This window comes from Centropristis striata, chromosome 23 (assembly GCF_030273125.1).
Source record: "Centropristis striata isolate RG_2023a ecotype Rhode Island chromosome 23, C.striata_1.0, whole genome shotgun sequence".
Taxonomy (NCBI): domain Eukaryota; kingdom Metazoa; phylum Chordata; class Actinopteri; order Perciformes; family Serranidae; genus Centropristis; species Centropristis striata.
This window is the reverse complement of record NC_081539.1, coordinates 10467740-10491286: the sequence shown is the minus strand read 5'-3', so window position 1 is coordinate 10491286 and position 23547 is coordinate 10467740. Positions and strand designations below refer to the sequence as shown.

The following is a 23547-nucleotide window of genomic DNA, read 5'->3' as shown; positions in this document are numbered from 1 at the left end:
AAACGGTGAAATAATGCTGGTTGTTCTGCAAGAATATGAGGTAAATATATTTCAATAAAATATAATGTTTTAAAAGGGTTTTTTAAGGTAAAATACCTCAAGATGTGAAACCTAATTGGTCCCATTTTACCTGATGTCCCGACTGTGGTATAACAATTCAGGTAACTTTCCAGTTTATTTCGGGGTGTTGTTTGAGAGAAAAGCCCCACAACAAGGCTGAAGAGGAAGATTAAAAGGGTTGGCGAAAGAGAAATCACAAAGAACCGGGTGTTCAATTACCATCAAAACTGTAAAAAAGTAAAACATTTTCTAAGAAACTATCGTCCATGATACACACTTTCATTTTTTTTGGTAATGGATGTTGATTTATAAATGGAATATGGCTGCCGATAATTCAAGCTACTTATACCGTCTTGAAAAAACAAAACATAAATCATTTTGACACGGTTCATTAGTAAATAATGTGATGGAGCTGAGCTCTCAATTAAGGGGACTCCAGCTAGGAATGGCAGTGGCGGTGTCAGCTGAAACGCCTCATTTATAAACTGCACAGTGCAGCTACTTGACATGTAGACTGGAGGGAGCGGGCCGATTTCACTACAATAAAAAAAAACAACTACTCCCGGATGAACAGAGGGGTTGAGCCTCACACGGTATCCTATATGTGATGGAAATGAGACGATCTGCTGGAGGACATGAACGTCAAAATGACAACAGCACAGGGCAATCAAAGACTATGATAATAAATATGGAGCGAGTGAATGTGGAGCATGATGCGAATGTCAGTCATGTTGAGGAAGATGCTTTTTTTGATAGTAGTTGTTTGTTTTATCCTCCTTGGAGCCCCAGATGCATGTGAGTTACCACATAAGGACTATTGAGATAGTGCCAGGAACTGATATTTATTCAGTTTTGATTGTCTAAAGGCCTTAACACACCGGGGACGTGATGAATAAACATCACACAACTGCAAAAAAATGCACAAATATTTCTTGTGTTTCCCATTCATTGATTTACAATGTCAACACTGACCTCCACTTTTTCAATTTATTTTTACTCTTGTGTATATATAGGGGTATTTGTGTGTTTTTTGGGGGGGTTTTTTCTTGCTAAGTTTTCATAAAAATATAGAAAGTGGGGTGTTTCCACAAAATAAAGTATGTTGTATTGTTTGAGACAATTGTATGGAGTCTGCAAATACAGAAATAAAAAAAATAAAAAAGTCTGCCGTTTTCCTTAAACCTATAATTTCCATGCTCAATTATGTCTCATAAGTTGTTACAGCAATTTTTGGGTTGATACCGTTTGTTACACACATTTGGTGCAAAATGTTGCCTTTTTTTTACTGGATAATTTATAAAAATGCTATAAAAAAACCCAACAACTCCAGAATACGACATTAAGACACCAAGACTGAATGCTCTAGGTCTCTAGCTTATGGTTGTAAAGTTTTAATGAGGCTTTGATTATCCTAGAGATCACAGCAGGATATTTTATACAGTGAGGTCAAGGTTAAAAAAGTGCTGTCACTGCAATGAAATGGCTACTACAGGGGTTAAAATGTGACTCACACATGACTCAGATCTTTTTTTATAAGGACGACACCAGAAAGGACAAGTCGTGCAATCTGAGTAGTTTGTGCAGTGCAGGGTGAAATGTGCTAACTAGGTAACATGTAAATATGCCACAACGCAGTGCAGCAGATATATATCAGCACATTATCACACAAACATTGACAATGGTCAGATGTGTGAATAGCCCCTCCTCCATATGCATACTCTGATACCTATATTTCACTTTAGAATAATAGTCAGGCGGCTAAGGACCAGATTTGAGAAGAATGGGGACACGCCGGACAAAAGCGCCACATTTTTTACACATGTTCTGCATCTCCATAAGTTTAAATTTTTGATGGGAGCCACTTCATCAAGGTGGCACATCAGAGATAGCAGCCATATAAAATCTATGAGAACCAATATATCTTCCAAGCCACTTAGAAGGTCAATCTTTGTGTCAAAATATACATTTTCTGGGTCAAGGAATCATGTAAAGCTATTGACAATATATAACTAGATGATTATTTGATCAAATAGAAATGTGTTTATTTTGGCCATGTATTTACGTAATTTCCAACTTAGTTCCGAAGTGGTCGGACATATATTAATATAAAATAACAAAATGATCATATTTGGCTTTGACTTTGGCTGAACATTTGCTCTCTCTTTGAGATAAAAATATCGGGATATATATCGTATATCAATATTCAGCCTAAATATATCGGGATATGACTTTTGGTCCATATCGCCCAGCCCTAATCTACTGTGCATTTGATTTATTGTCTATTTTAGTTTTAGGATAAGTTTGTCTCTATTTGTTGTGTCTGTGCACTTTGCTGTTTAGTTTAGTGTTAGAAATGTCTTGTCTTCACTGTGGGATAGTTAGAAACGTAATTTTGATTCCTTTGTGTGTTGGGTACATGTGAAGAATTGACAATAAAGCTGACTTTGACTTTGGCTAATGATCTGCGAGGAGGCGCTCTCACCTGATGACATAGAATATTGCCGTCAGGATGAGCTCGTTGTGAACGGCGATGGCCATGTAGCGAGGCTCATGGAACGCCGACGGCACCGTCCTCACAGCGTAACACAGGTACACGGCCCACAGCAGGAAGAGGAACTCAGCTGTGGAGCAAGAATGAGAAAAGAGGTGGTGAACACAATGAACATACGGGAGCCAAAAAATAATTTATATGCAGCACACGGGCTTTTCAGGCCAAAAAAAAACACAAAAAAGAGGGGACATGAACCCACCAACCAGCCACTTCACAGTTCAGTGCTCTCATGGAGCTGCTTGTACAACACGGCCATACAGGAAAATACCCTGTTTAACACGAGCTATCAGACTCATTTGTAACAGCTGTGGTTGTATTCTCCGGACAATAAATGAATCCCCGCGCACCTTCATGGCAACCCCATGTAATGTCTCCTAGGCAGCCGACTCCACTGCAATAAACACGCTGCTTTTTCCATGAAAACCTGGTGCCATTATTTTCACATTTATAGTGTCGTCTGCTTGAACCGTGGGGAGTGAATCACATGTATTCCTCACTGCGGGAACAGTAGTGAGCATTAAATGAAATTGGCCACTCATAGAAGTGTTGTTTGTCATTGGTACGTGAGGGCAGGTGAGGGTCAAATATGGCCGAGCAATTTCTGGTTATAATTCAAAAACCTCATATTCTTTACACACAAAAATAAATTAAAAAAACTCCTGATTACCAATTGAAATCAGCATAGTATTTTGTAGAAATAGGTGGACTGGCTCCCTTTATGACCTTATAGAAACATTATTTTTCTCTATTATTTTCTCTATGTTTAAAATAATAAAGAATGAGGCAGGCAGATTGTTTACTGCGGCTTAATAGATAATTTTTCCCTCCATTAATAAAATATAATAATACAAATTTTTTGATTTGAAAATGTAAATCTCTCGGGCTGGTCTATGCATGGTACTTGCTTTGTGTTTCAGAGCAGCTGGACTTTTTATTAAGAGCTTATTAAAATGTTTTATTGGTTATTATAAACCTTAAACATTATTTATTATCATGTAAGACACTTGGGAAGGATGAACACCAGCATTGAGTATTTTAAATATGCTTATTATATTTTCCTGATTATACTTACATACTTTTACTTAAATCATATTCTAACAAATTAAATTGATTTATTTTTCATAAATGGTGCCTTAAAAAGCTGTACAAAGAAGATGTACTTTAAAAAAACAAAAGCTGAATATTTTATTTTATCACCCTAAATTATTTTTTTAAATCCTCAAATAAAATCCTCAATTTGAATGAAGTGATTTATTTAATTTATTTGTGGCAGCCATCAATATCAACATTAACCACCTTATATTTTATTTTATTTTTTAACTATTTAAAATGGTTAAAAACTGATTCCATTGTAGAGCTGTGTGCAGCCACCACTGGAATCTAATTATACAAATATTTAAAACTAATAATATTAGTGTGGCCTAATCTTTATCTGCTACTGTGCAAAAGTACCAGGTTTAAATAGAAAAAAAGCAAAAAAATGTGCTTCAAACTATTCGGTACAGCAATTGACATACATGACTTGACCGAAATGCCATTTTTACAGAGCATAAACAGTAAAATAATGCTGGTTTGTCTGCAAGGATATCAGGGAAATGCGATCCAATAAAATATAATGTGTTGGATTTTATGAACACATCATTGCAATGCTGTAGCTGCAGTTTTATTGTGCATACTTGGGTCAAATAATAAATAAAGTAAATAATAAAGTTGCAGTGAGTGTGTGCAAGTGCAGATTTCTAAATCAAAAAGATCTATTGCGTCTGGATTTGTGTGTGTTTGTAATTTATGAGCTGGTGACGTCAGAGCTGACTTGCATTTCCCTATTAATGGACTATTTTTACCTCCTAATAAAGCGAATGAAAATGTGCCTTCGTTATACAGTATCACAGCGTGCGGCCTCTGCTGGGGGTCCGTCTGTTTTCCCAGAAGTCAAAAAGGACCACAGTTGCTCTCTCATTTAAGCCTGAGTCAGCAGACGTAAAACAGCATGCAGATTTTCTTCGACGCGAGCATCTTTGATTTCTCATCTGCCTTCATCTGCCGCTGGTCGCCCTCTCCTCCACGCAGGAAAATATCCAAAAGTGTAAAAGCACCCGGTGGAGAGGATTAATGTCTACTTTTGGGAAATGCATGAGCAGCGCCAAAAGTAAACTGTTTTAGTCATCCAACTTCTGTTTTCTTGTCTCCCTCACTCTCTTTGAACTCCAAATGCTATCACGGCAAACAAATTACTTCTTGATTTTATGCCACGAATACCTCAAATAACCTGCTCGCAGTGGCAGAGTTCACTTCATCTATCTATAAAAGCAAGAAGCGTCTGTGTGTTTGTGTGTGTAAATGTGTGTCTAGAGCATATCTAGCTGACATTATCTAGTCAGACTGACCTAAGATTTCGTATGTGGCTTGCACATGGCACAAAGGTGTGAAAATAATCATCATTATTTACGAAGGACGTGTTGTGGCATTGCACTGTTTCTGATCGGCCTTTTAGGGGAGCTCCGCCCCATTGTGTGATAGGCCTACACCTGGTCAGTAAACCAATTCGCTCTGGATTTCTACGCCTGACTCATCTCATCTGTAAGTCTATTTACTCTAGTTTTAAAGTGCGCTACAAGGTTTGATTTTCCAATAATATTCGAATAGTTTCCAGCGAATATCAATGTTCAATGTGTATGTGCTGGATGGTGTGTGTACCTTATTAAAAGTAAGTGTTTTATGGAGTTGCAGACGTTGTAGTGGTCTGCATGTAATGTGCAAATTATGTTATTCGCGATTAGCATGCTAAGCAGAGTTTTAGCTTTATTCACTTGTTGCATTACTCTTTCAGGGATGACATTCATAATGCCCATAATTTGATATGAGATACTTACATGCAATATAGTATATCAGCTAATTGGGTTCATGTTAATGTACTTTTAGTGCAGCATTCTGCATAATGCAGAATAACAATAACGATTAGCATGCTAACGGATACATACTTCCTACGGGCACTGCACTAGTATAAATCAATTCACAACGCCCTACGGAGGCAAAGTGCAGAGGCGGCGCCTACCGACAGCCATCATGTAGTCCCAGCGATCCAGCAAGCACATGCTGAACTGCAGGCCGTTGGGCGTGTAGCCCACGTCGATGAGAGCCAACTTCCTGTCCGGGTTCTGACAGACGGCAGATGTCCACGCCACCAGGAACCAGCAGACGATGAGCAGGATGATGCCAAGCAGACGCAACACTCGCCAGCTGGTCATATAGGGGATCCTCTGGGCTGTGCGGGACAGGAACACCTTCAGCACCCTGTGGGAGCGAGAGGAGACACTCACACTTAGATCACAGTAGATTATTGAAAAGACTCAAAAACAGCCGTCAAGGCTTTAAATGATGCCATGAGGACTTGTGCAAATGTAGTTGTTTGATATGTTGTTTTCACTGTTTATGTCTGTTTGTTGTTGTTAATTTTTTTCCCCTGTTTTTTATATACCTATTATTTATAAATTTTTGCTCTTGTTTATTTATTTTTAATCTGGCACTAACAAGGAATGCACTTAATTTTGTTGTACATGTGACAATAAGATATTCTATTATTTTCTATGGGAAAATAATTTAGAGCTACAAAGACAGCATCAAATTAGGGCATCATTCACCCTTTATTTTTTACTATGCTCTTTTTTCTTGAATTTCCTCCTTGTTTTAGTAAATTACTACATTTCCCAGAATTCCCTTTAGCAACCCTCATAGCCTGAACCTTATGCTGCGTTCCAGCTAACGTCAGGGAACAGTATTACATTTTTAACTTTTGACCTCAAAGCGTCCAAGTTGCACAATGCCAAACATAAACACAAAAAAAGGCGGACTGTGACAAACTGAGGTTTTTTTGTGCACAAAGTGAACTCAGCAGTCTGCAGACATGTATAAACGACAGAGGGGTTTACAATAAAAAGGTATGCATGTTTTAAATTGAAGACTCTAGTGGTTGATGGATTTTCATTTTGTTTAATAAAACTTTAGTTTGCAACTTTGGTCTAAAGAGTTGTGCATTTGGGTTTGGCTTCACAGTTTGGTCGTGACAGATGGTTTGCCATTTATAATGTGCACTTTAATGGGTGCTGCTGTTGTGGTGTGACATCAGATTACTCCTTCTTCATGAAGTTGGGATGGATGAATTTAAGTTTACAAGTAGGAACTTTGAGTCCATTTGAAATTTTTTCTTGCAAAAGGTCGGAAAATATGAATTCATACGACCTGCTGCTGTAACTATGTGTAGGCAAAAGTTTATTTTCTTGTGTTTGCAAAAGATTTGGATTAACTTAAGTTGCTGTACATCTGGCTTTGTTTATGATATATAATGTAATATGTACTATTCTCACCAGAAGAAGAACAGCATTTGTCGTTTTCTCAATTATGCGATCCGGCATATTAGATTGGCACATTCCTAAACCTAACCTTTGCTACGTTGGTCTTTATTTATCCATGACGACAATATTTATCTCCCCTTAACCCCTGAAAAGGTAGTTTTCTTTACACTAAAGATAGTTTAGAAGTGGTACATCAGAAATGGTCATGAGATTGGGCAAAAAGGTGAAAGATCAGGCAAAAACAAAGCTCATATCCTTGGTTTTTTTTCAGGCAAATGACCCACATTGTTGTGTAGTTTGGAAGAAAATTGAAAGAAAATTTGCACAATATTTTATAATGTATATCTTATTTTATCTTATATCTTATCTAATATGTTATAAATATCTTAGCATTATGTCAGATCGATTCAAAACATAAAAGTAAGTAAGAAACACATGATACATGTCCAATAGAAAACAGCTGAAATATCAAAGAATCTGCTCTTTTTTTTTGTTTCCATCAGTTTTAATATCATGCACCAAAGCAGAAATGTTCAGCTCTGAAATGCATCATTATTCAGAGCTGTTATTTTTTTGCGTTTCTGATTGACAGTATTAAATCCACAAACACAAAGACTGTGTAACCGGAATTAAACTGAGCTCAAACACATGACCAGCCGTCGCTATTCTTAGTCTGTGCCCTTCACGCACATTGATGAAGTGTCCACTGCGCTCCCCGCTAATGAGCCCCCCATCAAAAATTGATCTGTGCAATATGTTAACTCGCACCTCTAAGGGTTTACTCGGCTCCCGCTCGCATTAGCCACATCCTCTTAATCAGCATCTTCATTAGGCCTTTTTGACAGATTCACCTGACAAAAAGCCCCTCAGATGAACAATTCCAAGTGCATTACTTTAAATACAGCAGACCCCCTGTCTCATTATCAGCTATTCAGTGCTGGATAACTCCCCCTCTTGTCTCCCCCTCACTATATCCTCCAGCAGTCCTCTCCCTTCCTCTGATCTCTCTCTCACACACACACACACACACACACACACACACACACACACACACACACACACACTTGTCTCTCCTTTGTCTCTTGCCAACCATCATTCAATACAACGTTATATATGGAGATCATTTGGGGCCAAAGCACCCCGTGTTTTCTTAATTACTTTTACTTGGCATTTCCCTCTACCGTTTAATGAGGCAGTGAATCCACCCCTAAACATGTGCAGCGGCGTAGTTTGGTGATGAATTAGCCGCGGAACATGCTGCCTTGACACTTCATATGGCTCTTACTTTTACAAGATGTTAAGATGTGAGACACGTAGTAATTGCACTTAAAGAGGTCAATGTAATCCGATCGGCATTTCCTGGGATGGATAATGATGTTGGACAAATGGTTTTTGTGTGTGTGTGTAATGTGTGTGTGTTACCTGTACAACTTAAGAGTCAGCGTCCCGTAGACGGTAGCGAAACCCAGCAGTCGAACCCATCGCAGCAGGATGCAGCGGAAAACACTCGGCTGGAAATAGAGAATCCCAACCTGCAAGAGAGAGAGAAGAAGACTGAGGGCCTGTTTACACGACAACGCTCTCAGCTAAAAACAACAAAAATATTTTAGCAGATGTGCCTTTTGTTTAGACCATGACGGCGTTTTTGAGGCTTAAAAACGCCAAGAAATGAAACCACCCTCCAGAGTGGAAATCTTAAAACGCTCCACCATTGCGTTTCCGTCTAAAGGGTTGAAAAGTGTCTCTGATCAGCTCATGCTGGCTCTCCTCACATACATGTTTACGTAACATCCATGTGCCAATGACAACAAACATTTCGGACTGTTTCCATCAGTCAGACATTCAATCAGCTCTGATAACTATCCAGGAGTCATTTCAACGGTTAAGCAGAATTATCACAGATAATATAGCAGAACAGAGAAGTGCATTAATTACCAAGGCAATTTTTTCTAATTCTATTTCTATTCTATTTCGTGCTACTAGTAAGAGAAGTAGGAGAGAAGAGAAATGTCTATGAATGCAGGAGCTCTTGGTGGTCTAGCCACCTGGCGTGCATACTACGTCCAATTTCAAGGACTTTTGCGTCACCGTATCCACGTAGATTTCACCCTAAAGATGCTCATCTGAACGCGGAATAAAAAGTGGGAATGCAACTCCACTTTTGCATTTTCTGTCCAGATCATCTCCATCTGTACAGGGCCCTTAATAATGCCGGTTGTGTGAACAAATAAGAAAGAGAGTCATGGACTTTGTTTGGGTCCCTCCATCATAGTCTCAGAAAAGCCTGACAGACAAGAAATTGCCCAGCAGTATATTCAGGGTATGTACAAACTTCTTTTTATTTTTGTAAATATGTTGGTTGTTGTTTACACTAAAGTTCGTTTAAAAATGATTAAATAAAACTTCTTTTGGTTAAGGCATGGAGTGGAAAAAAATAACTAGTGGCTTCGTCCCCCTCAGTTCAAAATTCCCATCTTAGCCCCTGCTGTAATTACTATGACTAAAGCAACCCATACTAACTAATCTGCAATTACTACGACTATTATCAGTGGTAAACCTCAGAGGTAGAGTCGCTTTCTCAAGAAAATATAAGCCTTATACATTAAAGAGAAAATAAATGTATTTCTTTTGGCCGCAACAGTTAAAACAAGACAGAACAGTGAAGTGTAGTGTTGTTTTATCACCATCCATGGCATTACTCAAAAAACACAAATCCATCTGAGCCCGCTAACATCATATAAAGCTTGCCCTTGAGACAAGGAGGAGGGCATCCACCCATGTTTGCTACAAAGACCTAGAAACACACTGAAACGATGCCCATCCATGCCCACAAAGACAAACACTGATGGTCTTCCAAAGAAAGCGCCAAAACAAACACACACACAAAAAAAGAAACAAACATCTGAGGCAACATAATTATCTGTCCGCTGCAGATGTGCAGCGATTTCCCCTGTGGGATTGTTAATGTTAATCGGATTAGCTGAGGCATTATTACGTTCCCTCAGGCTGCGGAGAAGACGCAGGCATGTGGATATTTTTGCTCACTAGGTTTGAGTCAGTCGAGGGACACCGAGGACCCCACGGGAGAAAGGGTGGCCCACATCCTCGCAAGGCCGGCCGACAAAACGCAGAAACTTGTGACTCAAACAAAGCTCGCTCCAGTTGACTCAGCTTTGCAAAGGAAATGTGGCACAGAGCAAATAATGAATAGATGAGCTGTTAATCTTAAATGCATACAGGGTGATTCACGCTGGATTCTATTTCCGCCTCTGAAACTACATTTTTAGACTATCCATAGACACCAGAACTCACTGAGGTTAAAGGAAATATCTATATAACAATGTGTAGCTGCTCCTCAGTGCTTTCTTTTTTTAACTAGAGGGAGAGGGACAGGAGCCGATAAAGAGATAGCAGGCCGGGACAGCGCTGAGCAACTTGCTGACGCACGTTTTGGTCCACAGGGACAGAAGAGGGCACAGGGTGATGAGTAAAAAAGCACCGGGGGAAAACAGAGCTCATGACTCTATTTTAGATAAACTACAAAGCGGCATCTGGATCTCTATCACGTGCCAGTTTCAGGCTGGTGTTGTTTTCGACGAGACAGTCACGGGGAGGTGTTATCTGCAACACTGCTCCCTCGAGGCCCGGCTCCAAACAATCGGCATGAGTCGTCAGGAAAAGTTTTTAACACATTTAGCTCCTCTTTTAATGGTGCGATCTCACCCACTGTTTGTTTTTACCGGCCAAAACCACAAAGGAAAAGTTTTAGATTTTGTTGTTTGCCGATTAACGTTTGCCAACAACAAGTAACACCGTTTTAGTAAAGTTTTTTATTACACAAAGTTTTGGAAGTAAGTAATGATTACAAAACATTTTTGCTGCTTCATTGTTTCTTAAAGTCTCTTTTCCGTATTAGGTATCATTTCTGGGATGTGATCCTTGGTCCATTTATTGACCATTTATCATTAAGGCATGCATTCTATTTACTTTTGTTAAGGTCTCTCAGGTTTGTAGAATGGAAGTCCAACAGTAAACACACACCGGAGAAAAAAGACTGGTCTCACTGCAGGCTTTTTATTCAGGTCACAGGTAAAGATATGCAGCGCTGGACTCAGACTGGCACAGGTCTCGCAGGATCCCAGTCTGAATGAGCCCCGATTTTTGTAATAATTCACAATTTAATCTTCTACAGAAAGGGTAGATAGTAAATGGAGTGCACTTACATAGCACTTTTATTCAAAGCGCTTTACACTACAGACTGCGCTCATTCACCCATTCACACACACATTCATACTGGTGGCAGAGGGCACACTGGTTCCACCTGCCACCATTGGGAATTCATTCATACACTGATGAACACAGCATCGGGAGCCATTTGGGGTTCAGTATTTTGCCCAAGGGTACTTTGACATGTAGGCTGCCACGGTCAGGGATCAAACCACCAACCTTCCGATCAGTGGGCGGCCGCTCTATCAACTGAGCCACAGCCGCCCCGTAAATTGGACTTACACACAAACCGAATTCTATTGGCCAGTTACCTATGACAGCTGTTCAAGTCTCTTCAAAGGTTGTGATACACAATTTGTGTGTGTGTGTGTGTGTGTGTGTGTGTGTGTGTGTTGTGCTTCCAGGCACGAAACATGATAACTTCTGTGGGAACGCACTGTCTCAGGTCGGTCTGTGAGAAAAGTTACAGTGGAGAAAAACACATGGGCTATCTGCCTTCTTATAATTATTCAAATATAACACTTTATAATATTAATTTTGTCATGCTAAGCTCTCCAAGCATGAGTAACTGTTCTGCAGATCTGTGTCTTCATACTATACTGCAGAAGGTTAAAGGTGGAAGTCCACATCAGGTCACAGGAGATTTCTATATTTATTGATTGACCGAGCACAAGCACCGCAGCTCTGCGAGTCGTTGGTCAGTGTGTCCACCACTTTGTCCCAGACTGAAATATCTCAAGCTATATTTTATGGATCTCCAGGAAGTTTTGTACAACGACTTTGGCCACCAGTTTCAAACATAATCACATGATTAAATGGGTGTAATCACTACCACAAGAATGGGTGAGTATAGGGTCCTACTCCACCTGCTGGCAGGCTGAGAAGGGTGTTATCAGCCCATTCAATGACCGATATCTGAAAACAAAGTGGCTACGTTTATTTAAAACGTAGCAGTTTCCTTACAATTACATTACAAAACCAATTATCTAAGGTTAGGGGGAAAAATTCCTGGTTAGCTGGTATGAAGATAGTTTAAAAGGGAAAATAAATATGGGTCAGTAGCTTTACAACATTTGAATCGAGAAGCATTGACCATCTATTAATGATAAACAACGTAAAAGACTATTAGGTGCAAGACTCTATCTTCTTTTTCCAACCAGTAGAATGTAAAATGTCCAGAGGTGTTGTCACTGTTCGTATTTCAGGTCAAGAAAAACCTGCTAGTTTTTGGTTACGGCTGGGAACAAACTTTTCTGGTTCTGAACCAATTTATGTTTGGTAAAAATTGTCTGAACGGCTCAAAATTACGTGCGAAAACCAGAACCAAACCAGTTCCATGTTGGTGATAAAGGTGTATTATGGAAAATACATGTTCAGACAGCTTCTACACTCCCAAATTCTTCAGCTTTTGGGACAGGTGACAAAAATGTCAGTTATCCTTCCTTGGTTTCCATGCAGCTTAAACCAGAAGAGGATATTCAGAAAATATTACAGAATATGATGAGGCTCAAATTCTAGTTCCAGTGCTTGCTGTAACAGAAAACCAACAGTCAACTCCCTCTGGACTCTCAGCTCTCCCAGTTCATCCGATACAATAAGGTATATCCCCATCCCCCAGTGTCCTCGCTGCTGCACAGACCAATGTCAATACTCATATTCTAGGGCAAAAGTAAGCATCGTTACTGTCCTCAATCCTATCCTTCACTGCCATGACCTCAAGATCGCACACTTCTGAGCAGAAATTCATTACACAAGCCATGCACTTTCCATCCGTAGGGTTTCTGGGAAGAGCCTGGCCGTGAACCCCCCGGCAGGTTTCTCTTAACGCCAGCGTGCATAAAAAGCGAGATCAGTTTCTGCCCCCCTTTTTCTTTTCAAACCTTCCATTAATAATCAATGCTAAGTGCTGGGAATCTTAGATTCAGGGCTGTGGGAAGGGAAAGGGATCAGGTGTTATGTGTTGGGGGGGATTGAGAGGATCAGGGCGCTGTATACCGACTGTATCTAATGGACGTCAATATCCAGGAGACAATTATCAACACACTTACTACTCTTCAGAATGCATCCCGCTGTTTGTCTCGTCTCGGTTACAGCACGAGTAAAGGCTTCTGGAAATGCTGAGTGAGCGCTGCCGACATCCAGCAGACCTTTTAGCACCCAACATTTTTAAATTTGCAGTCATAACAATATCAGGTAAGTGTTACAGATCTTTTTTGTTCTTTAGAGCGTCCCTCTGCTCAAAAGGTGGATATCATAACTGGTAGTGAAGGCATTTTTAGGACATTTTCTAGGGAGTTTTCAAGGCAGATGAACACGTCCCAGCTGGATGTTTTTGCCCTGACCGTTATGTTCATCTGCCGGCCCGGTCTACAGCGTCCCCAGACACCTGACTTAACACAACCTGGCTCAGCAAATGCCCTCCAAAATAAAGCCTTGTCATGTGGATACTACAAAACAGAACAGCGTGTTCTACAAACGCACACCTGAAAGTGTGTAACATTTAGCTTCCGTAGGCAGATTAAACTTTTTTTAAGTTGTGGAAGTGCACAAAGGCACATTTGGAAGACTGCCGGGTGCCTAACTGGCAGACGGAAGCACTCCTCCGTGGCTTATCTTATCTTTATTTCAGTTAAATTATTTATAACCAACCTTCTTCCTGGGACTTTTTTTCCATCAGACCTTTTCCTTAATCTTCATTAAAGAGAGCAAATTTAGACCAGATGTCTGAAGAAAATTAGTAACTAACGGAAAGGAACCAAATCTCCTTACCAGAACCCTCTATAGCTCACTTATTAATATTTTATAAATTGTCTATTTAGTCCATACAAAAAGTGAGGTTTCTTTGGCTAGACCAGCCTGGAAGTTACTGATCCTGGCCAACAAATAAATATTTATGAGATGAAAAAGTTAACTAGTGATCTTTTAAGGTAATTACTGATTTTATATCCTTTGGACAGTGTTTATGCTAAGCTAAGCTACTTGGCAAGCGGCTGTAGCTTTAGATTTACTTCTGTTGGGATGTTTCTGGTGAGTTTGTCAGCAGGATTACAGAAAAACTAGTCTGATTTTTATTCAAATTGGTTGAAGTGTGTAGCACAGCCCAAGAGAAAACCCCGTGAATACTGGGGTGGATCACATTTATAAGTTAAATTATTTTTCTCTTTCTCTAACATCTTAAGATAGGACATGAGTGGTATCGATCTTGTCATCTAAGTCTCGGCAGGAAAGCAAAATGCCAAACTGTTCCTTTAGACATTTGAAATAATTTCAAAGTCAAGTGCAAACAGCAAATACAGTTGTTTGGTCCTTGTTTGGTACAGATCCTATGGAAGCCCATTTCTAAAAGTTCTAAAAATAAAAATGTAAGTAAAAAAATATGAGATAAAAAAGTCAAAATTATTAGATTAAAAAGTAATTATTATGAGATAAAAAAAGTCCAAATTATGAAATAAAAATACAAAATTATGAGATAAAAAAGTAATTATCATGAGATTAAAAAAAGGTCAAAATTATTACATTAAAAAATTCATAATTATGAGATAAAACTCATTCTATATCTTGAATCATATTGCAATATCAGTGAGATATGTTTTCAAAGTCATGCAGCCCTATTGATCACACATTACTTTAATATATACTCAGTTTATTAAGTGCAACTAGCCCTTCATGAAAGTTATAATTTTTGGTGAAACTTGGTGTAGCTTCAACTGTATGAACATTTTCAGAGGGTGCAGTCTGCGGTGCTGTTGAGCTGTATTAAATTATACACAGAGTTGCCTCTGTTATTATCCTGCTGTCATTGATATAAACAGGGTTGACACAATAATAGAAACACCCGTCAGGATAACACAATTCAACAGCGCCACAAAGTGCATCCTCCAAGATGACCACACAGTTGAGTCAACAATTATGAAAGTTTCTTTCCATCCCATTAGAAGTTCTATAAACTGGCATTACATAAAGCAATAATTGACGTTGTCTTTTATTTGATTTGCTGTTTTCTCCAGGATGCACACGGCCCTTTGTGAAAGAGACATTAACCTGACAGCAGATGTTGGAACACGTTTGCTGATGTTCTTATCAACACTGACTTGTGAGACGGTGACTAAGCAGGTGGGTGGTCAGTGTTTTGTTTTTGGACGTGATGGCTGTTGAAGGGGACATCAGCTGTTGTTTTGGGGTTTGACACTGTCATGGTGTGGATAACGGACGCCACATCAATGTGCCACTGAAGGATAGGGACATTTAGCTTAACTTAGCTGTAACTGAAGTGTTAAAACTATTATTTGTTAAAAAAAACTTCAGTGACTTTGCAGAAAAGCTGTTCAACAAACATTTAAGGCTTACTTCCTCAATTGAACTGCAGGTCAATAGAGCACATCCTGCCCTTATACTGAGCAAGACTCACTTCCTCTATTTGGCAATAGGTTAAGAGAGCACATCGTGCCCTCATACTGAACCTTAGAACTAGATCAGGGTGCAGCTTTTTAAGCAAAAAGCATACATGCAAGACACCATAGGCTTCAAAAAAGGGAACTAAGAAAGGGTAGGTGTCTAGTTTTGAAATTAAATATCACAAGGTGTCCAGTACGGGTTGGCTACTGCGTCACCATCCAAAATTGACCATTTGCGACACAGCCCAACCTGTTGTCAGGTTGTGTCCAACACCCAGAAGAAAACTGTGGATTAAGGAACTTTTTGGCACTCTGACTTGTGATCCCAGCATGAACACAGCAGATTCCAGTGCTGCTCATTGCATTTGGCTATTAACACCACCAATGGAGCGTAACATACAGACGACAGAAAGAGGAGACCATTCCTGCAGTAACTACCACTTCCACTGAGATGTTTCTTTGCTCAAATATTTAAGATTGTTCTCCCCTTAGAAATGTCCATATAGGTTGTGTGTACAGGTAGCGAAATCCGAGCTATATTTACATATTACACTGTCTGCTGCAATGCGATTTTTAACTTAAGTTACCTCGTTTATGTAAGTTACGCAAATCATGTTATTGAACTTAACTTAGGTTTTTCTATGTAACTTGCAGTAGTTACGTGACCCTAGTAACTACTTCACTTCCAGAATTAACGTACATTTATCTACTGTTTAAACTGTCTTTTATAACGCCTTACCAAAAAGATTTTGCCCAAAACCTATGTCAGTGGTTTTACATCATAAATCCACAAAACTGCAGCTTTTTTACAACCACGGACCGTACGTGTGCTATTTTTAGAGCGTGCCGTTTTACCGCGATACATACCTACGTGCCGTGAAACGCGAGTCGCGATACATACCTATGTGCGGCAATTTGTGGTACTTCTGCTATTTATGTTGGAGAACTTGTTGTTTTAGAACATAAATCCACAGAAACGGCAGCCTATTAAAACCGCGAAACATACATGTATGTATGACATGCGTGTTATTTTTTAAAAACGCTCCGCCGTACCGCAAGCCGTGTAACATGTGCCGCGATACGTACAAACATGTCGTTATGGGTGGTGTTGACACACGACCTTTTCCGTCATTTAGGATGGAGATCTTGTTGAATATTTAAGACAAATCAAGGCTGTTAGATTAAAGACATACAATATACAGCTGAACAGACATCCCAGTCCAAATCCAAGTAGATTTACATTGTTTTAATGCATGACCCTATGTATTGTTCCTTCTATCTGAGATATTTGTTGAATTTGGACTCCAAAAGAACAGACAAACATAACAAGAGCAAGATTCACACGCTCACCCACTTACTCATTCAATCAACACTCAGTCACTTAATTTGCAGTTATCTTTCATTCCTAATCATCTCTCATTTCAGCACCCACCAGCTGGCTCCACGCACACACACACACACACACACACACACACACACACACATTCAGTGGGTTGGTTACCCGTTAGAGAGTGTCCCTGTTGATACGACGGTGACGCAAGCCAGCCAGCTGTGGTGCGAGCAGCAGCTTTCCATGGAGATGCTGTGATGCTGGCTATACGTCTGTGTTCAACTCTCCTGTCGTGGTCAACGAAACATATTTTTTACTTTTGTTTTGAGTTATCTGTATGTTCTGTCCAACTTCAAAAAGTGTTGATATTATTGTTGCATTTTACACTAGAGAGAAAGAAAGGAAACAAACAAGTGCGGCCACCTGTTGCACAGAAAATTGATTGAAAGTGTGGGAGCGGGGGATACTCAGGTTGCCTGAGACTTAAAATTCTGACCGGGGTCATTCACTGACAGGACTGGTCATTTACGGTTAGGAGAGGTCAGAGTACAGGGAAAGGTATGCATGGGGGAGCAGAGGATAGGATGTGGAGCTTCAGCGGACAACAGACACGCACATAAAGTTTGAAAGATCAGTGAGATGTTCAATCTCCAAATGCTTGGTTAAGGGGTGGTAACCAATGCACATCATTTACAAATTGACCAATTGCATTAAAGAGCCCACCCATTGTCCGGGATTTCGCCAAAATCCAAGAAGCTGTGTGTAACATCAGGGTTTTTGTAATCACTCTGTCCTGTGGTGCCATCGGGGTCACATGGCAGAGTCCAGCGCTGAGCATTGCATTTGGCTATGATTCTTTCAATAAATGGTTGACTTTATTCCTTTGTCCTGAGTGTTTTGTAAGACCAAGTTTAGAAAAAAGAACCCGGGTGAGAGGTAGAAGCTGTAAAAGCTTGCCGCTCTAACAAAAGATTGAGTATGACGTTAAGTTTCATACTAAACTTCATTCTGTTGCACTGCTACCTTATTACAGGGAATTATGTTTAATGCCAAACAGTATTTGGGTAATACTGAAGAAATAACAACTACTATCTAGTTCAGGGTTTCCGGCTAATCACAAAAACCTGAAGTACAAGAAAACACCTATAGCCAGGAAATCATAATCACAACATATGGTATGTTTAAATGTCCATATTTACCATTTTATTGACTTGCACCAAATCAAACTAATATCTACCTGAAAACCAAGTAAAACGCATGAACACCAGTCATGTTCATTTGGGTGTGTGTAGCGTTGGGTGAATAAAAAGGGTAACCAAAAGCTGAGCAAAGCACAAGAGTCTGCAGGTGCTGGCAGGGAAGAGAGAGCGTCTTTATAGCCTGTGGAGCACTGAGCCCAGGTGCTCCAGATGTGGCTCAGGGACTGTAATCAGGCTCCTCTGACACCTTGAAACCTACACAGGCACACCACAGTTAACTGATGCAGCAGAAACATACAAGCAGAATGAGCAGGTGCTGTCAAACGTGCTTTAGGGTTTAAACTTTAACTAATAACAGGGTTATCACACAATGAATGAGTGTTATCATGGGCAAGTAGGGGCCTGCTCCATCTACTAGTAGGTCCAGCAGGTTGTTATCAGCCAATTCAATAGCAGGTCGCTGTTTTGTTACATTTCAGTTTCGGTTTTGTCAGGTTTAGGTAGAGAAACTATATGTTAGCAGAGGCCCCATGATACAATTTTATCGTGATACTTGAGTCACAATATGACATTATTGCAATTTTAAGCATTTTGCGATATGGTGAGTATTGCAATACAATATATTGCGATTTAAGTTTAACTGCATTTTGCATCCACAAAATTAAATTCAATCAAGCATTGTTTTGTCAAATAAGATTAAATTCTCAGTCTGTTGATCTCACTTCAATCTTTTTATTTCTCCACAATGAGAGTCAAACCCACAGACTGACCAACAAAGTATTCAGTCAAACTGAAATGAGCTGATATCAAACATGTATGGACGACAACAACTGCAGCATTTTATCAAACTTTCCTCAACTTTAAGCCTCACCGCTCTGAATTTTTTTGAATCAAACATAAAAAAGCTTACTTTGCAGTATTATTTTGACAACTTCCCGACACGATATCCTGACGCACATGGTGCCTATAGATTCCTTAGATCTTCTAGTTTCATATGATACCAGTATCCCAGTATCATTACTTGGCGGCCCTGAATAGATATTAGATTAATGCCACGCAAAATATCCCAATACTATGCTGTATCGATTTTTGTCCCCCACGTCTATACGTTAGGTTTAGAAAATAAAATCGATGTGGCTGGATGTAGGTAAATACAGCACGGTTTGGACTAAATATCGTAAACAAAATTAAGCTTATGTTTAGTTAAAAGGCTTCACTTTCATTTAGTTTAGCCTACAAAACCACTTCTTTAATGTTAGAGCAATAAATTCCTGGTTAGGCCTTACAAAAGATAGTTATAAAAGTAAAATAAATACACGTAAATGCCGAAAGTGAAGTAGTTATGGGGACGATGTTACTAATGGAAGTGACATAAGAACGTTGGTTACATAAAAACATGACACGCTGAAGTTTAGTGACGTTATTTCAAATACCATTGTGTGCGTTTGTTTCCACATGGGACACAAGTGTCGGCCTCCTGGGTTGTACAAGACATTGTACAACCCAGTTTGTTTGTTCACACTGAGACCTTAACTTAAGGTTAAGGTTTACCCCATAAACAGAGCTAGTGATAGCACCTAACTTAAATGTCATGAAAACACAAATTCTGGCACTGTGCAGTCCCAGAAGGCTTTATGTGAGAACAGAAACACACCCACAACCAAAATATGACGCCCGACTGGATGCACCACAGAGCATACACAAATAATTTTGTGCTAGACCGCTTTAGATAATTAGCTCTCGCTGTAGGGCAAGCAGGAGATATTCAACAAATAACACTTAAAAAAAGAAGAAAGAAAGTAGGTGGATTCTTTTATTACATTAATGCAGTTTGCAAAAGAGCAGCAAAAAGCTGCAGTTTGTAATTAACTTGTAATGTGTAGACAATAAAAATGCTAATGTGGGAGTGCATGGGGGGTCGATGCAGAGGGTGAAAGCTTCAGGGATTGATCCCCTTTACCGTGAAGGTCAGGGTCCCACCAGGTATCGATCACATAGGATGTCAGACCTCTCCCTAGATGCTGTGAAATGTGTTTACTGCACTCAGTAGAAGAGTGAAAATACCTGTGTTCTGTTTTCCTACCTGCTCCAAGTCTCATTGTCTTACTTCACAAACTGGTTGTCTGTTACAATACTTAAGTTTTGTCTGCAGAAAGTGACAATCTATAGATAAATTGCTCACAAAATAAATGTTTTTGATTGGGGAGATTATTGGAGTCTGGTTGATTTACGGTACAATTTGTCGATCCGGTCCAGTCCATCCCAACTTTTTTGTAATTGTGGGTTTTAGTTTCATGAAGAAACTAAACTAGTTTGATGAAGAAACTAAACTAAATCGATGCTTCCAACAGGCCACAAACCAATGGATGACGTCACGGTCACTACTTCCATTATTTATATACAGTCTATGGTTAGCACAAACACTTATTTACACAACCAGAGCAACATTAGCATCCATTTTTACTCGTGTTTATAACCACCTGAGGATTGTAAGTTGAATATTCACTCCCATTTTAGCTCTGTTTTTGGTCTCCACCATACAAATTCTACTATATGTTCACCAGTTAGTCACTAGATTATATTTATTTTTTTAACTGTATGAGAAAACTTAAACAGTAGTTGTTGACCATAAAGCCAAACAGACCACACTCTCCACTGAACTTGCAGCATTCTGCCTTAAAGATAATACTTAGTTTTATAGCTTAATCTTTAGGTTTTATACCATAAAGAAATTTTCCTTTGTGGCACAAAATCAAACTTGATAATTGATTGGAAATTGCAGGTGATTTGCAGCTGCCAATCCTCTCAGAAATGTTCATATTAATTTTGTTATTACTCATAAATAAATGTGGTCAGAACTTTCTAAAATGAAAGAGCTGATAGTGTGACCCAAATGGTTTTACTGCCTCTGAACTGTGCCTCAGTTAGGACGTAGTAGAAATTTTAAATTATGGTTTGAATGCTGAATTATTATTATGGTTGGCAGCTATGACGGCTCGAAGAGCAACCTCGTACTAATGGAGCACTTACTGAAATGAAAATGCCAAAATAAAACATCATATATTAGTCATCTGTCAGTGATGCTGTACAAACACATCAGTTTGAAGATTTTTAAAGTGACTAAAACTGAAAGCCAGTTCCAGTCACAAGAACAGACGGCGCTTGAATTTCAGCCTTTTGTTATCACAGTTTCTTTGGAAACTGCCACCAGCTAAAGGGGAGAAAAATGACTTTCAGCCATTTAGTGTGTCTGTCTCCGTCTGAGTGGAGAATGGGATGGTGCAGCCTCGGGAACGGTTCTGTCACAACAAAAGCTCTCGTGGTACTTTTAATGTTTTGACATATAATAGTGACAGCCATCCGGTCCACCCATGCCTCACTTTTTCTGGTCATCGTCTCCTGCTTGTTCCCCGTCTCTCTCTCTTGTTTTTTTTTTTTAATTCTTATTCTAAAAACACCTTCAGTTTGAGAGAGTGGGAGGTGGGAGCAGAGGAGAGGTGGGGTGTTGTAATAGCAATGGATCCATTTTTATATGAAAGCCGACACTCACTGCCACATGGGAAGGGCAGCTTTCTGGAGGGAGGTAATGCTTTCTTCTGCTCCCGCTGCTCCCTGAGGTGGGCTGAGTGTAAATTACATCCAGCTCACACTCTGCACAGTCAAGACCAGAGCTGGCTGCCGCTCACCTCCCACAATTCCCTTCCCTCCTCCTCACCAGTCAGATCCTGAGAGATATTCCCATCTTGCTTGGGCACAAAGGGACGTATCAGAGAGGGAATAGCCTGCCTAACATGTGGCGATGCTATCTTTTATTTTTTTTCCAATCTCTCATCATTTCTGTTAGTGTAGATAGAAGGAACTCTCCAGCTGCGCCAGTGCATCCTCATCTCCGTATGTTTTGGGGGACTCCACGGCACTTTGCGGAAAGAAGAAGCAGGGTATGAGCAGAGGGCTGGAAATGCAAACGGCGAACCCTCCAGATCCACTTAAAGTCAGATTGGAAGTGTCAGAACAGCTTGGACGGAAGGCAGACTAGAGCACGGGAGGGAGAGAAATGGCTGGCAGACTGTGTTTCATGGCCTGTCAGGTCAGGATACATTATCCCCTGGCCATACTGTTTCTCATTAGCCCCCTGATGTGCTGTGAAGCCCTGCTTGCCTGCCTGCCTGCCATGCACTGAGTTGGGCTGAGGTGGCACCTTGGCCCAGCTTGGCACCGAGACAATGCTGAGATTGGACAGGTGGAAAGACAAGAGACGGAGGACGGGGGAGTAGCACTTAAAGGTCACTGGTTTCAAAACTGCAAAGGTTTTCTTGAGCAGGACATCCATGACGCTCTCTACTCTGTCCCCAACAAGAGGACTGGGTTCACGGTGGAAGGTGTTGTAATCATTTTGGGCAGGTCCAAAATTGGTAGTTCAGCGTCATGATTCCAACAAGTTCTCCAACATAAACGGCAGAAGAGGTCGTGTGTCAGTACCACAAGTTACGGCACATATGTATGTATCTCGGCTCGCGGTACAACGTCGCGTTCTTAAAATGGCACACACGTACAGCCACAGTTGTAAAAAAAGGCTGCCATTTCTGTGGATTTATGTGTAAAACTACTGACCTAGGTTCAGGGCAAAAAACTTCCTGGGAAGCCGTTATAAAAGACAGTTTGAACAGTAAAAAATGTAATGTCGGAAGTGAAGTAGTTACAAAGGTCACGTCACGTGACTGCCGCAAGTTAGGTTAAAAAATGCAAGTTACGTTGTCTGATTGAATGAGTAAGTGGGTGAGCGTGTGAATCTCGCTCTTGTTATGTTTGTCTGTTCTTTTGGAGTCCAAATTCAACAAGAGAAGGAACAATACATAGGGTCATGCATTTAAACAATGTATATCTGCTTGGATTTGGACTGGGATGTCTGTTTAGCTGTATATTGTATGTCTTTAATCTAACAGCCTTGATTTGTCTTAAATATTCAACAAGATCTCCATCCTAAATAGACCTAACAGAATAGGTCATGTGTCAACGCCACCCATTACGACACGTATATACGTATCCTGGCTCGCGTTATGCGGATCGCGGTACAGCGGCACGTTCTAAAAATAGCACACACATCATTATACATACACTTTTAATTCACAGTTGTAATAGGCTGCTGTGTCTATGGATTTATGTTATAAAACAACAAGTTCACCAATATGAACGGCAGAAGAGGTCGTGTGTCAGTACCACTAACTACGGCACATATGTACGTAATGCGGTGCGCGGTATAACGGAGTGTTCTAAAAATAGCAAACAAGTACGGTTCACAGTTGTAAAAAAAAAAGCAGTTTCAGTGGATTCATGTTTTAAAACTTCCTAGTAAGGCGTTATAAAAGACAGTTTAAACAGAAAATAAATGTACGTAAATGCTGGAAGTGAAGTAGTTAACGGAGGGACTTGCCAG

At 39.9% G+C, this 23547-nt stretch overlaps 1 protein-coding gene across 2 annotated transcripts in view; it reads right to left on the bottom strand.

The window, feature by feature from the left end:
• The window catches only part of gpr158a (G protein-coupled receptor 158a), a 97949-nt gene that overhangs the window by 6627 nt on the left and 67775 nt on the right, over positions 1 to 23547 (bottom strand). For both annotated transcript variants that reach the window (XM_059327055.1, XM_059327056.1), the window contains exons 6-8: positions 8386 to 8495; positions 5667 to 5905; positions 2543 to 2681 (exon numbers count right to left, since the gene is read on the bottom strand). In XM_059327055.1, the coding sequence (XP_059183038.1) occupies positions 2543 to 2681; positions 5667 to 5905; positions 8386 to 8495 (488 nt within the window). The remainder of the gene's footprint in view (positions 1 to 2542; positions 2682 to 5666; positions 5906 to 8385; positions 8496 to 23547) is intronic.